This window comes from Myripristis murdjan, chromosome 8 (assembly GCF_902150065.1).
Source record: "Myripristis murdjan chromosome 8, fMyrMur1.1, whole genome shotgun sequence".
NCBI classification, from domain to species: Eukaryota; Metazoa; Chordata; class Actinopteri; order Holocentriformes; family Holocentridae; genus Myripristis; species Myripristis murdjan.
Window position 1 is genome coordinate 27,706,376 of NC_043987.1, and position 22,776 is coordinate 27,729,151.

The 22,776-nt window shown below is 43.5% G+C and overlaps 1 protein-coding gene across 1 annotated transcript in view; it reads right to left on the minus strand.

The window, feature by feature from the left end:
• The window catches only part of cacng2a (calcium channel, voltage-dependent, gamma subunit 2a), a 65,391-nt gene extending 49,692 nt beyond the window's left edge, over positions 1-15,699 (minus strand). The window contains exon 1 of the mRNA XM_030058264.1: positions 14,429-15,699. Coding sequence (XP_029914124.1) covers positions 14,429-14,654 — 226 coding nt within the window. The 5' untranslated portion in view covers positions 14,655-15,699. The remainder of the gene's footprint in view (positions 1-14,428) is intronic.
• Positions 15,700-22,776: the final 7,077 nt, after the last annotated feature.

Sequence of the window (22,776 nt, forward strand, 5' to 3'; positions counted from 1 at the left end):
GCATGACATTGTCTGTGGAGAGAGCTACTGCTGCTGCTGCTGCGTTTTTCACAGGTACATTTTGGACCATTTAACCCTATAAAGCCATTTATATCATATATGACACACATTTTCAATTCCGTTTTTCGTTTTCAGTTTAATCAATACTTGACCAAAATGCTGTTGTATACCTTTGAACCCTTCCCCTGTTCACCCTGGACCATACCATTGGCACTTCAAGTAGGGGAGAGTGGGGTAAGTAGTGCCAGTTTTTACTTAAAGTGCCTTTAAAGAGAGGGGATTACAGTAATGCCTCCAACTAAAATATGTACATATAGTTTAGGATGTTGTGCATCCCTGGGAACAATCACTTTGGATCTTATATAAACTGTTTGAGAAATATAGCTTTCGAAAAAAAAGTGGTTTTGTGGCACAACTTGCCCCCGATGTGGGGTAAATTGTGCCATTAGAGAGAATACACTGGGGTAAATTGTGCCATTGATAATTGAAGTAAAACAGATCATTTTAACCTCACAAATGATAATGCTATATAAAAGCAAAACAAATTCAATACAAAATTATTTATTTAACCTTTATTTATTATTTTAACAAGATCACAGGCCACTTTTCTATAACGAGGCCGAGCGCCACATGAACACATACCCAGAACAAAATAAAAATTCCAAAATGAGCACCTGCAAATCATCTTCATCTGAATCTGAATAGTTGTAGTGATCAAAGGTAAGAAGACAATGTACAATAACAATAAAATACAATAAAGTAATATATAGTATATAATCACAGGTTGTGCTACTGGCACAACTTACCCCAAGGCCCTTTGGCACAAATTACCCCAAGCCCACCATTTTGAAAAAAATGCATCCCCCAGCTGTTTTGAGCTAACATCATGCTAACTGTATAGACTCATGGTGTAGCTTACTAAAGTACTAAAACCTGTGTGAACTGTTTTCAAAGTTTTCTATAATTGTTCAAACACAGCAATCAAAAAACCTTGATTATGGAAATTTTACTTTGGAGGGCAAAAAAAGGTTTTTTGAACTTAAATGTGCTTACCTCTCAGGCCATGTGTCTCCCTTCTTTGCAGGATGAGTGAAATGGATGCCACTTCAAAAATATGTGGTCACATAACCAACTTCTTCTATAGTTTTCTAGATAACAGGGGTGGCACTACTTGCCCCTTGGCACAAATTACCCCACTCTCCCCTACATATCATATATCATACACCAGAAAGGTTGTGTAATAACATATTTTTTGATTTTTCTTTTTTTATATATATTTTGTTATAGGACTAAATAAAGGGTTCAGTTTCAAAAAATTGGAATTTTCTGCCAATTCTTTCATAGTTCAGGCTTTATAGGGTTAAGCTCCACCAAACAGTACCGATCCAGCCCTGCTGGGGTGGCAAGAGACCAGGGAGAGCAAGCTTTGGTGAGGTTTCGAGACTGGAAACCTGCATTTTGTATTTTGAGTGAACTATTCCTTTAGCCTCATTAACCGAAGCTGGTTTTACTTGCCTGACAGCAGATGACTAGGTATTGTTTACCAGTGATTTACTAATGCAGTTTAGGTTGGAATCTGTGGTTGTGCTCAAACTGGAGCTAAACACAGTTGTCGCTCCTGCTTTGATCCATGTCATTTGCTTCTGCACTCAGTACAAGTGCTAACGAGAGTGACACCCCTTTAGCATCGAGACAGGAAAGGGCAACCCTAGTTGACTCCAGCTGCTATGCAAATAAGCTCGGCTGTGTGTGAGAGAATGCATCGAATGAATGGAGATCACTTTTTACAACCATGTGTTATTTGTAATGCAGTATTTCAGTGAGAGCAAACATTTCCTGAGTACATACTTTATCACAGGAGTGAGACTAGACTCCTTCATACATGCAGTGTTCTGAATATTCTTAATATGTGTGTGTGTGTGTGTGTGTGTGTGTGTGTGTGTGTGTGTACAGACGCAGAACATGAGCACCTCATGCTAATAACTTCAGTTGTCAAGCCCTGAGATGCTAATGAGAACAGGGCCTACGAGTCTGAACTCCACTAGCATGCTATTTCCTGTTTATTTCGGCTTGCAGGCACTTGGCCTCCAGTGCCACGGCGCCGCGCTCTGACTCTTTGTCTGCCGGCAGCCGCAGCACCGGCAGACAAAGAGTGGTATGAAAAGCACTGTGGGTAAATAAAAGATTCATTTTCACAAGTTGTTCATGCAGTCATCCTAAAGACAGGCACATCGCAGCCCATCACGGCGGTGGTGACGTAAAGGCATGACACATTACATGCACACGGTGCTGGGTACTCCAGATACACAACTGTGAGGCTCGGGAAAGGTCACAGCAACACCACTGTCAGAATCGCTCAGATCCGCGTTATTGCAAAAAAGGACACATGCATGTGTGGCTCAGGTCTGCATGACGTCTGCAATCATTTGCAAGTGAAAATGTGTGTGTGTATGTGTGTGTATGTGAGTACATGCATGGCTTTGTCTCACCCAGAGCTGCCTCTGTGCATGCTGCTATGATCATGAGAGACTCCCTGTCCTGGAAAGCGATCTGAGAGAGCAAAGGGAAGCCACGCTGCTCCTCATTAAAAATTCATCCTGTTCCTCACTGCACTCGAAAGACAGAGGCAATGAATGTCCACACACACACACACACACACACACACACACACGCACAACAGTAGAGGAGGAAGACAAAAGCGGCATGCTTGATTGGAAATTGCATCATCCTCCTCCGTGGACACCTTATCCTCGGCTACATCAATATGTAGCGATGATAACAGTGGCAACTTCATTTTGACAAATTCCCTGATTCACTCTGATCTGGAGATTAGCGTCACATTGTCTTTTTATCCTGGTGAAAATCAGCAGCAGCGTCAGCAGTTTGGCTGACGCTTTGTCTAAGCATTAGAGTCAGAGAACGTACCTCTACAGACATGAATAATCGAGTGTCAGCCATTCCCGGACACCGGGTTTACATCATTTCCTGTAGGAAACCTATTAAATCATCATCCTTCAGGTTAGCCCCCCGATTCACTCTATCAAACTGCTTAGGCTAGACACATAGAACAAACAATACAGAAAAAAATAGCCTAACTCACCTAAAGTTTGCTCACATTCAGCATTTAGTAAAATCAAAATTCACCTTTTTGACCGAGCAGTGCACTGTAATCACTGGGCACAGTATAACCCTGAAGTATAAACCGGAATCAATCAAGTGAAATGTTGGTTCTGCTGGTATATTACAAAGTGCCAGTGTTCTTGCATTGACCTTTGTCATTAATAACAATAAAGCTAACACTCTGACATAACAACCTCTAATCTTTTTCTCGTTCTTATTATCTTCATTTTGTATTTAAGCGTTTTTTTTTCAGTGGTCTCGTTTGACAGATACACGCTCATTACAACTGTTTGTTTTTCCAACAGCACCATTTGCTGTGACAGTGGGGTCTGCCAGCCCTGCCGATTGCAGTAAATACTCACTCGAGAGTGCGGTAAACATGGCCATCTGAGCAGCGTCACACTGACAGGCAGCTCTGACGTCCTCAGAGACAGACAGGCGGGCAGACAGGCCGGTTTGGCCCCTGTAGTGCTCCCCGATCAACATGGCCACCCAAGGACGTGCCATCGCTCTGAAGACACTGAGCCGAAAATGTGTGGATTGTGAGATGCGCAAAATATTACGTCTGAATATAGCAGCTGGTGAGATGAATTTGTACCTTTTCTTAGTTGAATTGGATGATTGGCAAAACTGTAAAAACGTGGCGGTGATACCAAAAAAAAAAAATGTTACCGCCTCTGCCCTCCCTGCAAAAGGGTCCCAACTTTTAAACTGTGAAAAAAAAAAATCAATCACTACAGAAGTCTGTGTGTCTCATATTGCAAGACTGTCTGGGTTCCTTGCACTGTTGCACAGAAAACAAATCGATCCTATTGTGTGTAAAACTAGAAAGACACCTGATATCTAAATACACAGTAATGCCTTTGTGTATGCATTTCAAACACAGGCAAACATTTATTTTATCCTCGGCCATCTGGTCCAGATCACCTTCATCCTCCCAGATTGGCCGTGTTACATTACTGTATAGGCACATCATGCTATCTCTCTCCCGCCCCCTTGCCCTCTATATCTGCCCTGCGCTCTCTCCTCCATCTGTCATACTCAGTGTCTGCCCCGTTGGCGTTACCTCCAGTGCCCTCCCCTCTCCTCCACCCTGCCCCGGACGGCGACCCCAGCCTGGCTAGATGAACCTCCGGCCCTCCCCTTGCCTCTGTCCGGGCCAGAGACTCTCGGCCTGGGATGGTTTTGGCTTCCACTTCCTTCTGGACGACAGAGCATAGCTGTCAGCACCTCTCCCACTAGGTGCTAAGAGGGCTTTGCAGAGGTGGGAACATCTCTGTCCCCTCTCCTCAGCTCTGTTAAGGGCCTGCTGGGCCGCAGACCTTAGTCATAACCTGCAAAAGGAGCAGGGCCTCGCTGTAGGATCCAGGTGCTGCTTGGCTACGGAGTCGTATAATGTACAGCACAGCTGGGGTAAGCAACCAGACAGACTCTAACTATGCCCCATCCCCTCCCCCAACGGGAAGATGATGCAGTGTGTTTGGGCTGCGTTCTGACACAAAGCAAATACGGCGTAATAGATTGCAAATGAACTGCACCACGGACACCACCAATTAATCAAAAGGCAGATTGCCGTACTTTCTCCTTGCTGTTGCAGGGGGAAAAAAAAGGAGTGAATCGCACCTCCTTAAAATGAATGGATTGTATCTGCAGTTAATTATCATTTACTACAGGGTCTCTTTGGGATGTTTCCACAGCTTAAGGATACGGCCTGTGAAGTGGAACGGAGAGAAGCTCTGCCGCGATGGAGCCAGAGATTGGCCTGCTGGTAATTACACTTTCATTGTAAGAGGATCAATTCTATGTAATCAGAACACAATCTCACTGAAAATCGAGTGGTTATTCAAGCCACTTTAACATGGAAACTTTACATTTGCAAAGAACCACATTTGGTTTGATAAACAGCAGCAGAGAGCAGGCAAACACAAGAGCGTGGTCGATGGAAAGTGGTTGTCCTAGACTCCTGCCTTGTAGTGTAACTAGTAAGTCTCTTGACCTTTTGACCATCGTGTTGACTTGGGCTGCTTAGTCACATCTAAAGCTTCCTTTACACGGTGCAACTCATATACAACTTCAGATGTGTGCAACTTGTACTGGATTATATCTGTACAAGTTGTATTACAGGGGAACCATCTAATGAAAATCAGTAATTCAGTTTGTAGCGTCATTTGTAATATCCTGTGTGTATCTGGGTTTGCATCCTGTAAATAATTACAATGTGTAAAGTCTGCCTAATATTCTACTTTTATAATATATTCTATAATATTCTATTCTACAATATTAAAGTCACAGTCATTAAAAAAAAAAAAAAGACCTCTTCACCTTTTTAGCCAAGTCTCTATATCATAACATTCACTTATTTAACAATAACTGTCAAAAAATTACCTTTTTTTTTCTATTTATTATGATTTTATTTTCAGAGTTACTTTTTAAATTATTATAATTATTTTTTTTTTTAATTTTTATTTTAGTGGTTGCTTTGCCATGTAACAATAGGAACACATAAAAATTAAAATAATATTCTTTTTTTTTCCTTTTCTTTATTCTTTATTGCAGACTAAATGTCCATATATTATCACAGACTTTTGAGCAATGATCCTCTCCAACCATCCCATCAGATCAACCGGCACCTTTGATATAAACTTTGATATAAGAAACATGAGTGGCAACATGGTCCTACTGTACAGAGCAATTTGGAAGCTCATCCTCTGAAAGCCCTGCTTCATTTTTATCTAAGATAGCTGGGATTTATTCATGTTCATTCTGAAGAACCCCAAATTTGGGACAGAGTGATTATGCACAATGAATGAATGAACATATCTGAACACTGCCCGTGTTACGTCCCACCCAAACATCCTGTTTCAACTGGAAACTACAAAAGCGTCACCATGGAAATGCAGTTTCCTAATGAATTCAGTGGCATAATCTTTGTGTTTTGATGGGTCTTGCTGAACACGTAGCAGTCAACAGTCAACAGTGTGTTGATGTGTAGCGGTGAGGCGCGGCGCCCTGCCTAATTTGTGCAGTGTAATGGCCTCACAGTATGCTCATACACAGACTGGTCCTGGGTATATGCTGTATTGATTTGTTCTCTGGTCATGTAGGATAAAGATAGACCCCCCAATGGTACCAACTGCGGCTAAAAATAACACATGTAAATCAAGGCTATTGCCACAAACACACAAACACACACACACACACACACACCGCACCACTGGCTGTGATGATGATGATGTGTCAGGGGTCGGAGGGGATAATTATTATGTGGTAACTGAGACGCTGCCCCGCTTTGACGCATGTCCCATCTTTAATGCCTGTTCTCTTATTTTATTTTTCTAATTTATGGCCGAGGCTTTTACTCTCTGGAACGGGGGTGTAGTCTGCGTCCCCACGTATAGCGGGTGACAGCGTTTATGGGAGAGCGCCACCGAAGTTTACAGCACGTCTCCCATCGATCAAAGCCATCGGAGCCATTAATCATACGCTAAACCAATTACCATGCCATCACCCCCCTCCACTGTCCATCTCATCTCACAGACTCGCTCGGGACGACTGAACGCTGCTTCGCAAAGCTTCCACGACAGAGCTGTCTGACTGCACTACTATTTATACACAAGGAGGAAATCAGAACTCTTACTCTCTTGGTATGAACTTGGCATGAACTTACATAACCCCTGAGGTGGGAAAACAACTATGAAGAGCAGGTGCAGCCCAGCCATATGTCCTGTTGTGTAGTAAAGATGTATGTTATAAAAATGTTGGATATCAGACACACATTCATTATTTCAAAGATTCCCCCACACCGAAAAGTGTTTGTTTTCAATAATCTGGAAACATATAGGTTCACATTATGTTTGCTCATTTGCTAATAACCCTCATTTCCATAGCAAACTCATGATTTTCGTCATCTGTCTTCTTTCCCCCTGTTTTCTCCCGTATTTTGATCAAATTCAGAATGTGTTCATTAAAAATAGTCCAAAACACAGTCTATTTTAATAGTTGAACAGGAAGAAATTAGGAGAAATAGATATAGTTTTTGCACTATATTTTCATTATACATAAGAATATAGGAAGTTATGTCTTTGACTTTGAAATTCTCTTTTTTTTCTGGCCTAGACAGCTAGTTAACTCCCCTTCTGATTTCAATCTGCTTCCAGAGATTGTTAGCGAACTTGCTGACGTGTCAGAGCTACCCAAAGTCCTCACAATTTTGCTACGCCAATTTTCCAGGTAGAGGTTTCAACCCTGCGTGTAACATTGCATTAACTGAAAATGGCAGTGGTTTGAAAGTCAGCTGGGGAGAAATCGAACCTAATAATGGGACATCAGGCAGTAAAGCAATTATGACATAAATATAAGTACTGATTATTGTAGTGTAGCCCTCCAGTCTGTGGTTTCCCAACACTTCACCGTAATTGCGATGGTATAATACCTATTTCACACTGCCATAGACCTGAGGCTGCACCCCACCATAATAAACACACTCTACACTGATGTCCTGATACTAGAGTCTGTTGATGTTCCTCTCTGTAACAGCAGAATTATAGTAAATGGCGAGCTCAACAATGATACTAGAGTCCTGCACTGTTCTTAGACTGTCTCCCACCGCAGCCTAATCCAGTAATGTCTGGCCCGTAATTTGGCCTCAGTGGGCAATAGAGAGGGCAAAGAGGAGACCAATAAAACAGTCGCGGACGGCAGTGACTGTCTGCAGTCTCAGCGGAGCTCCAATGAAAGGCAGGCGAGGGCAAAATGAATCCCATCAATCGCCGGCTGCTGGGCAGAGTGACAGTGCAATGCAATACAGCCCAGTCTCTTTACACAGGCCGGCTATCAACCGAAGGGGAGAAGTGGCCCAGATGTGGCGGCACTAGTCTGATGGTGGACAGCAAAAACAGTTTAGGGTTCAGCTCAACAAGTGTCCTGCGAACCCCTGTGAATATAGGCCACTGCTTTCTACCCACGGCTGCTCTGAACTTCTGTCCGATAGACCGGCTGTCTGTAATCCGGCCCATGCAGCTGGATGTACAGTGGATCGGTGTCATAATACAGTGTAATGCCACTTTAGGGCCGGGACATTAGCCTGGGTGGGCATACTCCAGCTGGGTAATCCTTATCTGATTGGACTATGAGACTAATCCTGCTCTTCACTGCTGCTCTGCTCTGCTATCTGCTTTAATCTTTGGCTGCTCTATCATGCACATTGGTAAGAATACTGTACACATTTACAAATGTAACGATGCAAACATGTAGGAGTACACGCATGTGAATGCATGCACACAACATACTCCCACATGTTTGCTAATGCATGAATGTGCACTACAATAATACGCCCACATGCTCATGCATAAAATCATGAGGCAAAATCCATGCACTCTGATCCATAGTATTCTCATGGTGACTGACAGGACCTGAGGGAGGCCATACTACAGTGTTAGCCATTTTAGATGCCCCTACACCGTGCATCTACCAGAACAAATTACCCCAAATTGAACTACAACAGATGTACACAGAGGAACTTCTGCCATGGCTACACCTCAAAATGAAACAAAAAATGTAGTTAATGAATTCAGCAAATGCATCCTGATCCAGGCACTCGGAAGCCAATGAATAAAGTTCACAAACCTAAAACAGTGGGGAGTGTGTACCTCGAATGCATTCATATCCATAGGGAACTTCAAAGGTTGGAACAGCTCTAACATGGAGGATGTAAAGAAAACAGATGCACTCTGTTTATTATTGATATTTCCTCATTATCTGGACCCAGTGAGGAGGGAGAACAAGCAAGGTGGAAAGATGAGATGAATTATGAGTCTTAATGGGTATCTCGCCTCATACAACAGGGTAACAAAAGACAAAAAAAAAAAAAAAAAAAAAAAAATCAGACACCATGGTGGTCCTCTTTCATCACAGGCATCACCATTTCTCTTTTGTACCTCCTCGCTGACTCTAACTCTCCCTCTCTCTCATCCTATAGCCGTTGTGGAGCATGAGGGCGGCGCTGTAATGAAGATGAATGCCTCAGATTAGCAGCGATCGCAGCATGGCACACCTGGCCGAGAGCGTGGGGAGGCAGGGCGGACGCTCCTGCAGACGTCCTATCGAGGACCGAGGTGGCGAGCGCCTGCCTCCGGGGGCCAATCCATCAGCAACACACGTTTACGGCATGCACCGCTCATGCCTCGCCGGCGTGAAGCACCTGCCGAATCCCATTCTGCACCCCCGCTGTCTGCATCAACCACATCTAGCATCATCTGTGTCAGCGCTGTCATGATAGCTGAAATTTCCGTGCTACTTCAATACCACTGCAAAGGACTGAATGGCATTTCACTTACAGAATGCATCTATGTGTGTGTGCGGTTAAAAGAAGAAGAAAGCGGTTGGAATAAGCCACAGTCTTATTCTCAGCAGTGGATGGATTCAAACAGCTGAAAACACGGCAAACAGTTTGCTGCGTCTATAACTGAATCCCAGTTCACTTAAACTGGTTGACAAAACTAGGGCCATGCTAGGCAGATTTGTGATGATGCACATGCGGTACAGGCCCCAGGACCCTGCACCATCCGTCAGCAGAGGTCCCAATCATTCATTATCGTTATTTTGTTTTTTGTGAATAAATCCTAAATGCAAAATTGACTCATTAAAGAACATACAGGCCCAGATGAATTTTCTCTGTGATGTTAATGGAGCCCCCGGATGTGGTTTGTTTCATCTTCTCCTCGGTCTCTTCAAAATTTGGTGCAGAATTGATTCGTATGTAGTTGTATCCATGTGGACTGTTACTATATAATGGAGAGCTCGACGCCAAATGGGAAAAATAAAGTCAAATATTAAAGAACTGTCTCATCACAGTCACAGATATCTAAATTACTTTGATAAAGCGAACGCAAAGCAGCTATTCCTCAACTGTTCTAAACTCTTCATGTTTTGTTAGTGTGTGTTAGGCACTAAGCAGCGAGCATTATTTCATTTACACTGGAGAGGAAATATTTGCCTGAATGTGTGTAGAAAATACAGCAGCCAGTTAGGAGGATGACTTTTTAGATTCAATGAAGGTCTGCTGCATTATAAAATTTTGTTGTTCTTTTTGGCATGCATTGTACGAAGACAGAAGTAAAAGAAGTGGCCTCCTTTTATTTCTTGTAGGAAAAGTTTTTTTTTTTTTTTTTTTTTTTTTGAGTTACTGGGCTAGATATCTGGTTTTGTTTGTTTACATGGGGGCCCCACATAAGGTTGGTGCCCCAGGACGTCATGGTCCTCCTTGCCAGGAGTCTTTGTTTGATTTTTTCTTGTTTTTCATACTGAACTTTAGTATTTGTACAGAGTTATTATTCTGGTATTGTGACCGCAGTAGTACATGCACTGGTTGTCTAGATGCCATGATATATAATAGCTACCAGCTCAATACTATGCTGAATACTAAAAGATGTTGCTCCTGTTCTAGTGTGGGTTCCAGTGAACATAACCTGGTATTATTAGAACCCTTCAGGTCCTGGGACATGCGATCCCTCCCTGGAGAGCTTTTGACAGAGGCAGCGTAATATTTCCCCAACTGGATCATTTGACCTTTTCTACGTTATAATAACCATTGCACTTGTTGGGGTTTGTCTGGCAATCATCCAAGGAACATTATCGACACACAAAGCATTGTTTTCTATTGAGGCGAATACAAAAACTGCAATAAAACAGCAACTGTATATGAACCGGCTCTAAAAGCAACTGAGAGATTTGATAAATGAATCCCATGCTTTTGCAGTTTTTGCATCTTCTACAGCACTTTCAGCATGACTTATAACTAAGGCTGGGGGTGAAGACAAATGTAAATCTACAAAATTGATGTGGGCTGTTCTGTATTTCACAAAACCATCAGGAAGCTCTACACTCATTTTCAAACTAGAGAGGCAGAAATGCATTGGCTTTTACTGATGTGATTTACCTATAGGAATTTGGCAGACACACTGTGTATCCCCCCCTAAAACACACACACACACACACACACACACACACACACACACACACACACACACACACACACACACACACACACACACAGACACACGCATCTTTTCCCCAAGTGAAACTATATTGTGTTTCTCTGACAAGGAGTTAGCAAAGCGGAGGCTGGGGTGATGAGGAGCCCAATGCGGGTATTCCCCTTTCGCTTTTTCACAGGTTCTCCTCTCCAGGAGCTGGTTACACAAACAGAAACTCTCGCCCACCTGTGTCCACTTTGTGAGCTGGATGTGTGGGCCCTCGCTGCCAGGGTTACAGCAGACCACAGTCTGTGTTTTGTGCTGTGATAAGGACAGAGGGAGTGCTTCAACCATTTGCAGCCTTAGTTGCTGCCTGATTACCAATAAGACTTCAGTTAAGGCGAGCTAGGGGAAAGATGAATACGAGTCATCTCGGCGCTTTGAATTAATTGAGCTAAGCTGCATGATGTAGCCTAATTAACATCTGAAATGTTAAACTTGATATCACTCCTTCTTACTGTAGAGAGTCTATGGGTTTCCAGCAGGCAGGGTGCTTATCTCTGTCTCTCTCCAGCTGCATCCGGCTCTGCACTTTTCTATTTTCCAATATCTCCGATTTTGGTTTAAATTGTGCAAACTACCTATAATTAAATGTACTCGCTTTTTAAGACCCAATTTCCCCAGCAGGAAGTCATTTGAATTTGAATCTAAATGAATCTGACCCCAGTAAGTAAATGCTGTGACACCCCTTTTTACACTCCCTTGCCTCTTCTGGGCCTACGATCATTCATGAATCGCACATGACAAATATCAGTTTATTTCCTGCCATTTTGATCCAGGATTCAAAGAAAGAGGCTTATTGTGCCGATACAAAAGCTACATAGAGGCACTCAGTGCTGCATGAGCTAAGAGTGTGATGTTTTGATGTCGTCTTGACTCTGGGCCATTCTGTTTGCCAATTAAATAATGGTCTGGCAGGAATACGGGCCAGTCACTGTCACAATTACACTTCAGCTCTTATTAATCATATGTACATTAATATAATAATTGCAGGACCAGTTTATTCATGGCCATGGAATGTAGCCTGAGCATACCAGCAATTTTCCCAGAAACACCTTGCTTCACATTCACGAAGTTGCACACACTAATCCTGGAAACTGTCCAGCACAGCCACAGTTTTCTGCTGTTTGCCGCTGGGATCTGCCCACTACAACCACAGTTTTCTGGCGTTCAAGCAGTTGTGCATATCCTGATCTGTGTCATGGCTGTCACGAGCGCATCATGCAAGTAGCCCCTGTTCCTGTGCACGGGGAGAATTAACAGCTGCAGAAATTACAGGACAAACTTGAGCTTGAATAAAAAAAAACTGAAACAACATCAGCCCACCACTCAGAAGATATCAGTGTTGTCACTGTTTCACTGGTAATGATGGCGTCGATGTACTTTAACCTCAACACTTCAGGAATCCAGCAATTCTTTATATCAGTGTGGCAAAATGCCTCCATTTGGGCTTGTTTCTTCAGATCTTTCTCAATTATTAAGCTTTAAATGCATACCCCGAGTCTAGCTGCTTATCATAGAAGCCAGGGAGCATGAAGCCAGACACTGCGGCCTTTCAGGATCTCACAGCTAAGAAGATGAGCAGATTTGTAACGCTCTGTGCCCTCACAAGGTTACAGTGCAGCACTCCAAGTCAGCACCCAGCGCCTCCACTGAGGCATGACAGGAAACAAGCCGCCTCTGTTTGACATGGCAGACGTGGGAGGTCGTCTCGAACCTGCGCTCAGGATGTGAGAGTGTTTGACATTTCAGAATGTACCGAGCGCCGCCAGGTCAAAGGTTACATGACAAGCACTGTTAAGGCCCACCGTCATCAAAGTTGTCAGGGAGGTCAGATCTGCTGACAGAAATGGCTGCCCTTCTGCTATCATGGATGTCTTGTGATGACAATAGCTATAATACAGTCTTCATATGAAAATAAGCACCCTATCAGAACTGCAGCGACACAATCCACTACTTGAATAAAACAGAAAGTGGAAAAGAATATATCACTGGGGAGGAAGCAAGAACCGTGTAAACACAAATTTCCATGTACATGTACCTTGGTGCTTCACCATGTTGGCCCACAACATTCCTGGGGCAAAAATAGGGTGTGTGATGCTGCAGCACGGGGTGTCGCTAGTGTGGGGTGGGTGGGGAGATGGTACTTTGAGGCCGCCCCAGACAAAAGTAGGACCCTCAAACAGGCAAGGTGATACTGCACTGACTAGATGCACTGGAGTGGGTATCCAGTTTTACATGTTGTCACGAGAACTTTGTTTCCAAGCAGTGCAACTATGCAGCAGTAACTCTTAATGCTGGGAAAGGGAGAGAAAATGCAATGGCTCCCATGTACAAACCTACACATTAAATTTTGTCAACTGGGAGATGGCAGTTCATTAAATGCCAAAGTATGGAAAAATCCCCTCATCTGCTATTGGTCACCAAAACCTCCAAACCTACTTTTATCAGTTGTATGATAAGTGGTACATACTTTACCATACCACCATACGCACCATAAGGTGAGTGTGTGTGTGTGTGTGTGTGTGTGTGTGTGTGTTTGGGGGGGGGCGGGGGCGTCAAGAGTCACATATTTGTCAGGGAGGGGCCTTGAATTCCTCGCAGCGCCCTTCTGCTGCAGCACCTACCAGTTCGGGTTTGACCAGTTATTTCAACTAATTTGATTAATTTGATTAACAGTTAATTTACCTGTTAATAATATTGGCCATTTTGTACAAACTGAACATCAGCTAGTGGTCAGTGCCATCCATCTCTGATGTTATGAAGGTTCTGACCAGAGAAACCATTCCATTGTGGTGTGAGAGGGTTTTGACTCAGTTTCATGGGTGCCAGTGTGTAAAACTTGCAGTGAAACCTGCCTCCTCCTGTTTCCTGAGGAGGTGCTGACCAATCTGGAAGAATTTCATCGGTAGCTCATAGATTTCAGTGGAGAATTTTTTGTGTCCTGTGATGATCTGAATGCTGTTTGAAAAGTTTTCCCACCCTCATGAGAATAAAATTATTGGGGAAACTCTGAATCCTTGTAACTTGGGAGCATGAAAGTGGACAGATTTTCAGCTACAGGCAGCTTTCATATAAACATATTGGTAGCATGTGAAGCGGCACCTCATGTTGGGCGAAAGAAGGTTAAACATGTCTAATGGATGGACACTCCTCCTGAGAATAAACCCACAAATTAAATCTAGTGGGGAGAGTGGATTTTTTTTTTTTGCATGCTGCAGCCTGCATGGCCAGAGCAGAGCTGAGGAAACATGACTTTTCTGTGGCTCACTCACCTTCCAAGCAGCAGGTTCTCCACAGGCCCGAGTGGGTCATCACCTCCTCGTTCTTCTTGCTGGTCTCGTTCTCGCTGCTGGACTTGGTCTTGCAGACGCCGCGGGAGTACAGCCAGTAGTCCGTGCCGACCGCGATGGTCATGAGGCTGAAGGCCGCGAAGGCTCCCACCGTGGTCAGCAGCATCTGGACTCCGCGGTCGAACAGACCCATGTTTCCGCATTCCATGAAAGGGGGACCCCCTTTCCTCTTGATGTATAGGAAATAAATATTTGAAAATTTGCGGGACCAAATCAAACTGAAAAAACGGGATATACTCGTGCGAGAGGAGGGGGAAGGAGGAGGATGCGGTAGGAACCTTATGGTTGCGTTTGGGTGAGGACCGAAACAAGAGAAAAACTGGGGAGGCTACTTGGAGGATTGGAGGGGGTGGAGGGTAGACAGTTATGTCTCCCCTCTCGGTTTGTTTTTTTTTAATTTTTGTATCCAAATAATAGAAATTCCGGTATGCAGAGAGGGTAAGAGCACCTCAGTAGCGCTATGGGCCTGTGCCTTCAGCTGCAGATGTAGCCCACTATACTTCAGCTACTTGCAGCACAAAAGCTACAAACGTGAATATAACGCTGAGCTATAAGGGATTAATAATATCCTAAAGCCTGTAGTGGCAGAGCCGAGCCTAAAAATGGAACTGAGATAGCCTAAGTGAGGCAAGGTTTATTCCCTAAAGGCCTGCAAAAATAGGCAACCTGTTTCTTGACTTGTAAGGTTACAGATAAACACTGTTGTATACGGTCAGAGTTGAATTAACATGAGCTCAAATGGAGAAAAAAGATGGTTGGGGGGGAGGCGTTAGAGTATGGCAGGCTTACAGTACAACAGTTCAATATGTCTGTTGTAATGAGTTACTGTTACTTTAGTCAGAGGCTATAACATTGCGTTTATATGTGCTAGTAAGAATTTAGAATTATATACTCAAAGCTATCCTAAAGACTAGTATTACTCTATGGTGTTTTGTTAGTCAAGAGTGGGCAAAAGCAAGGAGAGACACCGGGAAGGGAAACGAAGGACAAGCGGGGAGATCTATCATATTAGTGGAGACAGAAAAGAGTAAACAAATGGACCAATTCAAGTCCTGTCTAGAGGAAATGAAAGCAATACTTGGGGCTGTTTTATATCGACCGCTTATGAAGTAAAAGAATATTACGGTGGAGGGGGGCTATCAGTTTTCAAAAATCAACCCTATAGCCTATACGATGGAATGAAGAAATCAAGGCTCAACGAATAAATTAATTAATTAGCAGGCTTTAAAAAACACACACACACGCAACCGATAAAAAAAGGGGGGGAAAAAACACAAAGTCGATAAAATAATAAAAAATGAAATTAACCGCTTAGATTTTCCTTTTTCCTAAAATTTTGATCCCCAGTTTCCATATGTAGCCCTATAGCTCTGGGAAGGTTTCCGCCGAAAATGGGGGTCTGCGGTCAGAGGAGGTTCCGTCGTCGACGATCCGGAGAGAGAGGGGAGCATCCAGCAAGGCAAGCCGACCATCACTCGACATAGAGCCGGCAGGAGGAGAACGAGGAGTCGGTGGAGGCGCCGCCGGAGCCGATGCTTCCCGGGATGGTGGAAGCGGATGCTGCTGATGCTGCTGCTTGAATATCCAAATTCACCGTGGCAGTATCACACCCAGGACGGTCCCGTTTGTATAGCCCTTGCGCCATGTAATAGAGGAAAAAATTAAATTTGATGAATGTTGCAGTCGCCTTTTTTTTCCCCTCCGCCTCTTCTTCTTTTTTCTCCGAGCGCTCTTGGATGCAGATTTTGGCTGCTTGCAGGAAGGGAGAAAAAGGAATATTACACAATCAAGAGAGCGACTTGCACAGATCCACACAGAGCTTGTGTTGTCACGATGTCAGTGTCAGCGGCGCTATACATTCAATACATTCAGTTTAGCCTCTCCTCCGTTTTTGGGTGATGGGTATGTCAGTGTATGGAAGCGGATCTTGATTCTGCAGTAGAGTTTTTCTCCTCTCTGGCGACGGGGACAGGCCTGTACTGTATGTGTATGTGTGTGTGCGTGCGTGTGTGAGTGTATGTATGTGTGTGTGTGTGTGTGTGCTCCGTGCTGCAGCAATGGAGGCTCGTTGCTGGAAAGATATTAAAGATTTTTAATTCCGTTTCTGTGAGTGGAGGGGGCGGAAGGAGGGGGTGTTGGGATGGTGAGGACTCTCTCTCTCTCTCTCTCTCTCTCTCTCTCTCTCTCTCTCTCTCTCTCTCTCTCTCTCTCTCTCTCTCTCTCTCTCTCTCTCTCTCGCTCTCGCTCTCTCTCACTGGTGGTGGTAAGAGCTGGATGGCGGATTACAGAGCTGCATTTGTGCATATAGGCTGAGATTTAGATATTTAGTCATTCTTGTCCTATGCAATTATTGTAGCTTTTTCTCACGACCGCCGCCACTCTTCCCTAAGGTGCTCTTACTAAACGCACACACATTATTGGATCTATTTTCTCAGGTCTCTTATTCTTGTCATCTTACGGAAAGTAATGCAGTTGTAGGCTACATCTCACAGCTTTCAGGTGCAGATATATTGTAATTTTTGTGCTCCCGTCATTGATTAGATGTTATTACCTATTATCATTAATTTCAATCAGTGACAATTAACAAGCTGGACAGAATTCAGGGTTTTTAAAAATCGGGTCCACATTTGATTTTCGCCATTATATTCATTACTTTCTTATTAAAAAAAAAAAAAAAAAAAAATCAAATGCGGGGTCCTATCTGTTTAGGCACATGCTAACTGCAATAGCACACAAAGCACAGAGCCAGCGTGTTTAGGCTGGATGGCTGTGGTGCTGAAAGGACAGCTCCCTCCACGGTCCCTCTGCTTCCCCTCAGTGGAGTTTGTCGCCCCCTGGCGCTCAAATGTCTTTGTCGCAACAGATTATCCAGTCCTCCAAATGTATTTGGAACACACACCGGAAAGATTCATGTCCATCTAAAGAAAATCTCATAACCCTGACGCCCTTGTGGCCACAAATTCCCCATTTTTATCCCGTTAACCTTCCTTGCACAGATCAGTTTCGGTTGTCGCGGCTGATCTGCCCGAGTACACATAGGACAAAGTCAGACATATCACGTTGGCTTCTTTTCTGGGCAATGAACAACCAGAACATTTTTGGTTTCAATTATTTTCTTTCTTTCTTTCTTTCTTTCTTTCTTTCTTTCTTTCTTTCTTTCTTTCTTTTCAAATGTACACAGTGTGACATATATAAATGCAACAAAAAGAACAAAGTGCATCAGTCCCCTTCTGTACTGCTGTACTCCACCAGTTATATTATGGAGAACTTTTTATAACCACATTGCATTCAGGTTAATCTGCACTTTTATTTATTTATTGAACCTAATTATCTGGTTTTGTTTTCACTGTTTTTGTTTGATTTTATGTCCAACTTTTGAAGCAGCCTTGTCCTAAGATTTTCAATTCCAGGTCTGACCTAGAGTCTGTGCAAATGATAAATACAATTCTTGAACTTTGAACCTCCTCCCTCAGACATCCACCCAACCCACAAACACAATCTCAGGCGCTCTCGTTAAAACAGGGGGTAAACAAAGAAGGGTGAGGTTCCACGAACACAAGGCCTTCAAAGTCACCACTGGGTTCCTTATCAGCACCTTCCTCAATTGTTGCCAAGTCCAGATTATCTTGGAACCAGTTGTCGAAACTAAAATTACTGGGTTTCTGTACTCTCTTATTGAAAGTATTGTTTGTTTCATTAACAGAAAAGCTCACATGCCGTACTATACATGAACCAATTCCATCTACTATGCTCCCCAGGGCATCGTGGCACATTCACAGGTGTTGCTGATTTACAGCTTTAGTTATTTAGCTGACACTTTGTTCTTTCATTAATTTGAGTGAGCAGTTAGAGGGTTCAGTGTCTTGCTCAAGGACAAGGACACTGGGATCAAACCTGAGGCCGTCCAGGTACGTAACAGACTCCTGAACCAGCAAACAGCCCCAAACAGATCAAAAAATATATTGACTTCAGTGTTTTTGAATCACATTATGGTCACTAATTACGTCATCATGTTGTTTTGTGCTTGTGACATAATGAATACTTATCATGTACAGGTTTCTTCCAATATTGATTTAATAAAATGGAAGCAGAAAAAAATAATTTGGCATTGAGCCTTGCGATTGTCCATAATTACAACTGTGTCCAAGTTTCACATGTAACTAAGGCTTAATTGTCGTTTGACGCTGCTGAGAGCCACTCTATAAGGTGTTAAAAATGTTGCTTGGCTGCTCATATAACCAGCGTGGTCAATGTGCCTGTGCAGGCTGGACAGCTCCTTGTGAGAAAAGTCATCATCACATTCTTCTGAAGCCGCAGGGCATATGTCAGATGGTCAGAGCGGCTCCGGTCAGAGACATGTTTGGACAAGGTAATTTCTGTTGCTCTTAGTTCAGCATTTATTGTCTCTATACTGTGTCGCAGTATGCTTAAGCATGCATGTGACTGGATAGTTTATTATTATTATTATTATTGATACTACGTCAAGCAACAGTCCTTACTTCCTCATGAGCTCTGCCTTAACAATTTACACAAAAAACCTAGTGCCACCTCGACTTGAAAATGATCCAGCTGTGATCCAGAATCTCTCCTTCAAACACCAGTCCTGCTCCCTGAAGAGAGAACTTGAGCTCTGACTAAAGACCTTTCTGATTTTTCCTCGCTGCCAGGATTTGGGACACCCTTTGCTTTCATTAAACAATTATCCCTGACAGGCAAGGGTGCACAAATCAGGTCCCAGGCCCGCACCCACACTGGTCCCATGTGGGCTCTTTATGTCAATCTGACATTAACTCAGCAAGCTGCAAATCCAGCCCTAATCGGGGTCTTGTTAAAGCACCCTTGAGCATTGGCTTAAGGAATACTTAGAGTAAATTGTACTCTGGAGTAAAAGATGGGAGAAGGAGGGAAAAATGGAGGCCCTCTTAAAGGTGGTAGCCCTTTGAACAGTTGTGTCTATCCCCAGTAATTGAGCCTGATTAGTGCGAGCCTCCGGGTGAGAATGCACCCATGGGCTCTGTGGTCCCCGGGGTTTGGTGTATTCTTCCCTCTACTCTCTGAGAAGACCGAGAGTTTCTCATAGGCGTCTCTGTGGGATTTTCGTGGCAAGGCAAGTCGGATTGCACAGAGGATAGATGGAATGGAAAGTAAGATTTGACCAGTATGGGTTTTTAACAATACAGATGGACAATAACGATATAGATATCGTTGGTTAAAACTTTTGTGGTGATAGTATTTTTTTCAAATTGGACCACTTTCATGCCAATGTGACAGAGTCTCAGTGTCTCTCACAGATTTGTAATCCTGCCAGGGCAAAATGCCTCTGTGACAACATTTCTACCATGATGGGGCACTAAAAATGTCCTTTTACACATTCTCCCTTTCCATCATTCCCTCTCTCTCTTTCTCTCTCTCTCTGAATGCCATATATGTCCCTCCCTCCCGGTCTGGCCCACAGAGCTGGTCTCTACCCTCTTCCCACAGCTGTGTTACGCGGTGTCGGTGTGTGTTAGGCCGATGTTTTGCTGCTGTCATGCGTGTGTGAGGACACTGCCACGTCAGCAGCGTTTCCACCCTGATCCCCGAGTGCCTGCTCTGAGCTGAGTGGAGCTGAGTGAGCGTTTTGACATGGCTGTCTCTGCACTGCCCCCCATCTGCCCACTCACTCACGCCCACACACACCCACACACACACACTCACACTCACACTCAAGCATGCATATCCTTTCACCCAGCCACCCCCCCCAGCACCATCACCATGCATGCTGCTGCTGCTCCCTGATCCACGGCCACGCACCACATGGGTGACAGCCCAAGGTTCAGCTCTGGTTCAAAGATGCCCTGTGGGTGTCCAAGAGCCTCAGTGGACAATTCATAGGACCTCCCCCCACTGACCCCTCCCCCCACCCCATCCACAGGTCACCTGGCCTGGGGTCTGAGGTATTGTTGCATTTTGTTCTCTAATAATACAGTGTTAATGTAGTCAACTAAAACTGTGACCAAAATATTTGTCAAACACCCCGTTCTGTCAAGAGAATGATAACAGCGGTCTGAATAAAACACCTTGAAACAAATGACGACTAAAACTAAAAGTACATTTTGTGAAGACTGATGAGACAAAAACAGTCCAATCCTATTCAAGTGCAATGAATAAAAGTTTAAAGTCATTGGCTTCACTATCTTTCCCAGGGATTGTCTTATTCAAGCAAGAATGGAATTACATTTCCTAAAATTTCAGAACAAACTATAAGCTGCCTGTTTGCAAATCTATGAATGTTAAAGGGAAGAGTATCATGTGTAATACATGTGAGCATTAAGATGTTAGGCCTATAAATGGAATGACTGGATTATTACTGAATCAACATGACTCTGGGTAAACTAAAACAATGAGATATTTAGCTCACTTAACAGTCAATAGACTTAATCAAAATCAATTGACTTAAGTGCGACTGAGTAGACTAAATCCAAAACTGTGGTCAGGGAACTCCCTTCATATTGGCAGTGAATGACGTTGAAAGGTAAATATCGACTTTTTAAAATGAAGGCCAAAATATTATGCAACAACACTACATACATTTTCCTGCTGCCCAGTATAAGCATATAATAATAATAATAAAAAAGCTTTAATTGAATAGCGCTTTTGTACAAACAAAGGTACAGAGCACCTTAGAAAATGTCAGATGTCATTGCCAGCTAAAGAGACACAGCTCCATCTCTCAGACTCTCAACAGTTCTGCCGGCCCTCACTTCTTCTGATGTATTAGATTCTTCAAATTATCCCAGTAAAATTGTGGATTTATACCCAGGAACAGCACAAGCAACAGTCGCTGTTACTCAATACGTTTTGACGAGCCTAGGATAACAGGCGCAGTTGAAAGCTGTCAATCAAACAGGGTTAGGAGGAATAAAAACTGAGGTAGTGTTACAGTCTTACGTGTGAAAGTAGCTTTTAATCCCGGCAAAACCAGTCATTTTACTTGTGAAGACACGTCAGAATTACAGTAAAATTAATCTTAATGAAAAATTACATGTTTTAGTTTCCTATATTCCTACATGAGATAATAAAGGCTTTTACTGGCCACAGTTCGGGTGGTTAAATGCCTTGCTCACAGGCACTTTAACTGCAAAAAAGGATCTCCTTCATAAATCATTTAGTTTCATCATCAGTGATCGTCAGTCATTTTCTTGACACTGTTAGGCTCACCTTCCTTATTCTGCCTCCTCTCTGCATTTTTACACCAGCAGAAAAAATGCCTGAAACAAGTGAAACTGCACTGTAAAACAAGTTATCTCATCCTATTGGCAGTTTGTATTTCTTTTCAAGATAAATGAGATTGCATAAAACTGAATGTACTGTATAACTAAACGACTGGTTGAGATGGATTTTTTTTTTCAGCTGTGTTGGTAGTGATTGTTGAGTGAGTGGGGTGTGTTACTTCCCACCCAGATTTTCAGTCAGCTGAGGGTCCAAAGCAGTGACCTCCCAGTCAGAAGGCTGCTGCTCCAACCTGGAGGCAGGCCTGCTGTGTGTGTGTGACAGCTGTGTGCTTGTCAGCTGGGATAGCCAGAGGAGTCAGCGCGGCTCTCAGTATCGCAGAGTGTGAGTTTAGTTCACGGTGCTGCTCAGGGCTGTTATTATTGGTGCCATGCTGTAGAGAGACAGTGCTGAGCAGACTGAGGATGCCGTTGTATTGCCCCAGGGTACAAACACAGGTAAGTGTGTGACTCGAGCTGACAGCTACTCACTTCTGACTTACCATCTGTCTTTTTCCATTTTATTTCTGCTCAGGTTCCTGCTTCCAACAGGCAAACAGGCTCGAGAAGAGAGTGATCAGTGCTAACAAATCGCACGTCCTTACTCCTCTTTTTATAGGGATTAGATGGATGTAGTGAATGCAAAGGTCGCTTTGAGATGTCTCGTCTTATTACTCACTGATGTCAAGGCTCTGCAGTTCTTCCACTCAGTCTGTGTCTCTGTGTGAAAGATGCAAGACTTACAGAGCTGCACAAATCTAACAGCATAATGTCAGCATAACTAATTTTACTACTCCTTTGCCTGTAATTCACTATTCCCTTTCACCTCAGAGCCAGGTGCACATTCACTGGAGAGCACAGCACAGCACTGCGAATCACTATGTCTTCAATATGTTTGCAGCAGCCACTCGCACCTTTACATTTTACAGTAATTAGAAGTTCTTGCCTCTCTAAGTCCACAGAAGACAGAGGGACAGACGGAGAATATAGGTTAACGACCTGTATTCTAACAGACCCTAA